This window comes from Electrona antarctica, assembly GCF_951216825.1.
Source record: "Electrona antarctica genome assembly, chromosome: 18".
In the NCBI taxonomy this organism is placed as follows: domain Eukaryota; kingdom Metazoa; phylum Chordata; class Actinopteri; order Myctophiformes; family Myctophidae; genus Electrona; species Electrona antarctica.
This window is the reverse complement of record NC_136799.1, coordinates 44,590,243-44,595,431: the sequence shown is the minus strand read 5'-3', so window position 1 is coordinate 44,595,431 and position 5,189 is coordinate 44,590,243. Positions and strand designations below refer to the sequence as shown.

Here is a 5,189-nt window from a genome sequence, read left to right as displayed (position 1 = left end):
TTTGAGAGGAAGACCAGCGCGTGTGTGAGAGAGAGAATAGACCTATACCGTCGCGGGAACCAACAAACACACAAATTACAGGAAGAAAACAACTTAATCAACATATTTTGTTGTCATGGCAATGCTTTAATTAGAAGGCGGACAACTTTCCACGGACTTTCCTTTCCCCCCCTCCCCCTTTCTTTCGTGCAACACCACCAACCAACTATACCCAGAGAGATTCAGAGAGTATATCGTCCGGATTCTAGCATTTTTATTTTAATCCTTTCTCCTCCACCACCATCTCCTCCCCGCGGCGGTGTGAGTGAGTGAGTGAGTGGGTCGGGGTGGACAGACCGGACCGGACGGTGGTTCCATCTATATCCTAATATCACCGGTATTATGCCCGCCGGCATGTTCAGCATAGACAGCATCCTGGCGGCCAGGCCCGCGTGCACCAACAAGGACTCGATCCTGCTGCACCACCACGCGCACCACCGCAGCCCGCACCACCACCAGGTGGTCTTCTCCACCGGCTCCAACCTCACCGACTCCCTCTACTCCGCCGCCGCCGCTGCAGCCGCCGCCGCCGCCGACTACAGCGGCCTGTACTCGGTGGCGGGCGTCGGCGGCGGGCCGGTGGGGTCGTCGTCGCCGCCGGGCATGCACCATCAGCCGGTGGCCGGCGCCGGGGGAGCCGTGCAGCAGGCCACCAGGCTGGGCGGATACAACAACTACTACTACGGGCAGCTGCACGCCGCCGGCCCCGCGTGCTGCGGCGCCATGCCCTGCCCGGTCTGGGCTCGCAGCAGTGCCCGTGCATCCCCACAGGTATGGACCATAGCCTAACCCTACGAAAATACTTAAAATATTGGTATACAGCCTATACTAACTCTGCATAAAGACTTGGTCAATTTGGTTTTCTACGCTCAAGTTCATATGAGTTGAATAATAAAATAGGCCTACGTTTTAATTTGAATGATTTTAGGCTACTGTGCAGAATGTAGTGTAGGCGGCGAGGCTAAAACACAAGATTGTTTGGCTTATATGATATATTTTTCTGATTTTATTGTGATTTTGCGTCAACTATAAATAGACCTATAAAATACTTACTAATACAAATAAAATGTAAATATTAAAATAAATAATGCATACACAATAATAACTGCTGTGCATCGCCTAGTTTAGGCCTATACATACCCCAACATTAACTCAAAATTGAGTGATGGATTGTTTGGCTTATACAATTGCCACAATGATTTGCCCAAATCATTGTGTTGACTCGAGTAACTGTAAATCAAAGATTAAGCGGTAGGCTATAGCCTACATTAAATAAGTAGCCTATAAGCAAAGTGTAAATGCATTTCATTAGATTGATGTAAACATGGATCCTTTCGGTCCATTTTCACAGCCATTTGGGTCCAATTAAAAGTGTGTGTGTGTGTGTGTGTGTGTGTGTGTGTGTGTGTGTGTGTGTGTGTGTGTGTGTGTGTGTGTGTGTGTGTGTGTGTGTGTGTGTGTGTGTGTGTGTGTGTACACACACACACACACACACACACACACACACACACTTCCTATAATGGTTTTTGTATTGGCCTGCAATCCTGCCCATTAGGCCTACTAGCCTACACATTAAAACGAAGAACGAAGGTCAGATCATGTGAAATAAGCAGTACAATACATACAATTAAAGCAAATAAACGATGCAGGATACAAGTAAATAATAACAACTTGGCTTGCATCCATTCCAGAGAGTTTAGCCTATAAAGAGGAACGTTTTCAGGTTTCATTTTAGGGAGGGATTGTCTTCTAAATACATCTACAAGTGTTGTGACGCATGCATGGGTTGTGGGCTTATATATTTGCTATTTTATGGTGAAGATATGTTGTGTAGATGGCAAAAAAGCAGTGAAGTTGTATAGACTCGTTTTACCATTTAATACCGAGAGGGTTTAAACCTGTTAAAAACAGGAACGCATTTGTGTCATTTTAGATTTTTGTTTTAGTTTTTTTTCTCCAGTTTTTCTTTTCTTTTCTATAAATGATTTTATAGTTCTACTGAAAATAGCAGATATACAAGCTCACACTGAGTCATTTCCTGCCACTGCTGCAAGAGTGCACATTTGCTATTTTAGAACATTTCTTGATTTCTATTTTATTTTTTATAAACACAAATCATCTCTTTGCATGGGGGTGCACAAAACATTTTCAGATGTCATCCGTGACACTATGTGTATATGTATGTTTTTTAAATTCAATACATTTTTTGGGGTGGGGGGGGGGGTCCTTGGCACAAAGAACATTGAGAACCACTTCATTAGAAGGATTTTGGTATAGAATCAATTTCGGGGTCTTAATTGAGTTTTTAAGTGGCTAACCCTCCTTTCTTTGTTTTTGTTTGCCGCAGGGTACGACGGCGCCGGCTCGGTGCTCCTCTCGCCCGTCCCGCACCAGGTGATGACGTCCTACATGAACATGGGGGCGCTGTCGCGCACAGAGCTGCAGCTGCTCAACCAGCTGCACTGCCGGCGCAAGCGGCGCCACCGCACCATCTTCACGGACGAGCAGCTGGAGGCGCTGGAGAGCCTCTTCCAGGAGACCAAGTACCCGGACGTGGGCACGCGCGAGCAGCTGGCCCGGAAGGTGCACCTCCGCGAGGAGAAGGTCGAGGTAAGAGAGAGAGAGGGCAGTGTTGATTTCGTCGACTAAAGCGTTATTCATATAGAGTCTGGATTTTCGGTGGTGAGGTGACCACCGAACATGACGTCACGAGCCGCGGTGAAGAGCAAACCACCACTTCTCTCTGTTTTTAACTCGCCACCGCTCAACGTTATTTCAGGTGGTCACCTCACCACCGAAAATCCAGACTATATGAAATGAGCCTTAACCCAGTGGTTCCCAAAGTGAGGGTGTCCTTGAGGGAGTTCCATGAGGGTCCCCCAGCTAAATGATAAGTTAGGACCCAAATGGACCCTTATGGGTCTGTAACTCTATACACTCTCAGAGTTAAATTAACATTTTACAATATAAATCGGGGGTCCCGGAGATAGAAATGTCATTAAATGGGGGGTCCGTAGGGGGTCAAACTGGAGGGTCCTTGAAATCACTGCTAGACGTACAAATCTTCTCTTATATGGGGGTCCCTGGCATATCTTTTCAAATGGGGTTCCGCTGGGCTAATTCGTGTCAATTTGGGGGTCCTTGATGTGAAAAGGTTTGGGAACCACTGGACTATGAGGAAAAATGTTCACCGACGTACCTTTTTTTTCACTGACTCAAACTAAATGAAAACTAAGCTATGGTAACTAAGACTAAATATAGCTTGGTGACGGTTTCGTCAACAAATGCAAACTATAGACTAAAATGTTAGTAAGGGACTAACCTAGTGGACACGAGATCCACGAGTCATTTTACACTATAGGTTGCATGCTGAACACGTTGTGAGCTTGTAGATCTGCTATTTTCAGCAGGTGTACAATCACGACGGTCATTAACGCCAAAATACATACAATCAACTGTAGATTTAGTCGACTAAAACTAGACTTAGCACTAAAACATTCCGGGTGACTAAAATGCGACTATGCAACTAAATGAAAACTATTCAAGAGACTACGAAAATATAAATGTGTTAATCAAAATCAAAACAGAGAGACGGTAGTTTTCTGCACCTTTTTTTTTCTTTTTTGTTCCTCTACTCCACATTTCCATCCCGGAATCCAATCCGAAGGATGTATAGGCGTTTTATAATGAATAATAAATATACTAATACTAATTACAGAGGTGGAAGAATATATATATATATATTGCTCGCTCGAGTAAAACTAGCAGTAGCACAACATAGAAATACCCTAATAGCCCCTATTAAAAATGTTTCTGTATATATATACTTATGGACAGTGTTAAAAGTATAGGCTAAACTATATTCCACAATTATAATATTGCTGCAATGTAAATGGTAACTATAGCTGGCAAATAAATGTGAATAATGGGGGGGGGGGGGGGGGGGGACTAGTAAAATGAGTATACTCAAAGTGTAAAAACAAGAAATAAATACAATAAAATATTCGGGTAAAGTAAAGAGTACTTCAAAATTGTATTCAAGTGAAGATATATTTGAGTAAATGTAGGGTACTTGGTATTTCCATCACTAATTTCTATGAATAATAAACTGTTTCCCCAAAGTTCCATATAGCCTGAATTGGGCATTGCTGCTAAAAGCGATGCTGAACAAGCTGTATAGCTAATAAACAAATCAACAAACAGACCAAAAAATAATATATAAAAAAAAAACGATATAAGCTTGCGTTCTAAAGCATTGTGTTTTTCTATTCTCGCATGTGTAGGTGTGGTTCAAAAACAGACGAGCTAAGTGGAGGAGGCAGAAACGGTCCTCTTCGGAAGAGTCAGAGAACTCGCAGAAATGGAACAAATCGACGAAAACGACCGCCGAGAAAGTCGAGGAAAGCAAAAGTGACGTGGAGTCGGACAGCTGATAACTATAAAACAAAGACTCTCTAAAAGAAATAAGAACACAAAAATCAGACGGCTGATTTAAAAAAGGAGGCGCAAACCTTGCACAGTACACCGTAAAATCCTGAGTGTCGAATGGAACCAAATGCACCCTTTTTTTTTAAAGGTCCATTTGGTTCTCTTTTCTATGCACTCTGACTTAAAAGGAACTGAGGATTTGATAGTGTGCCCACGTATAGCCCACGTCAGTTGGGACTTGTACATAGTGTGGATGTCATGCACGTGGACCTTTTTTATAAAGGATGCAAGAAGACGTGAGCACCACGGAAGAGTGCATGTATATGTGCACCTCACTGTAAAAGTGTCTATTCTGTCCAAAATGTTACTATATTTGGAAAAAAATTGACTTAAAGTATATGTCAAATTATACATGATGCAGAGCATGCGCAGTGTATATATACATCATTATATATGGGATGTAATGCTATATACCTTCCACTTTCTTGTTCATGCCCCGAACTGACTGAATAGGTTTTGTAGCAATTGTAGACCTAGTTGCAGGGTGATTGTTTAAAGCATGTTCTGGGCATTCTTTATATTTAAAACATTTTCCAAATATTGTATTTATTTTGGGGGGGAAATAGCCAATTTAACAGCGAGGTGCCCACTCTTCCTATAGTGCCCATGACTCTTCCTGTTATCATTTATAATGGTATTGATGAAATGTGTTGCCATGATGT

General features: G+C 42.9%; 1 protein-coding gene across 1 annotated transcript; it reads left to right on the top strand.

The window, feature by feature from the left end:
• Positions 1–21: 21 nt before the first annotated feature.
• gsc (goosecoid) lies at positions 22–4,770 on the top strand. Its single transcript, XM_079528090.1, is given in 4 exon segments — positions 22–762; positions 765–810; positions 2,387–2,649; positions 4,323–4,770. Coding segments are annotated over 4 exon segments (840 nt in total). The 5' UTR covers positions 22–381; the 3' UTR covers positions 4,473–4,770.
• Positions 4,771–5,189: the final 419 nt, after the last annotated feature.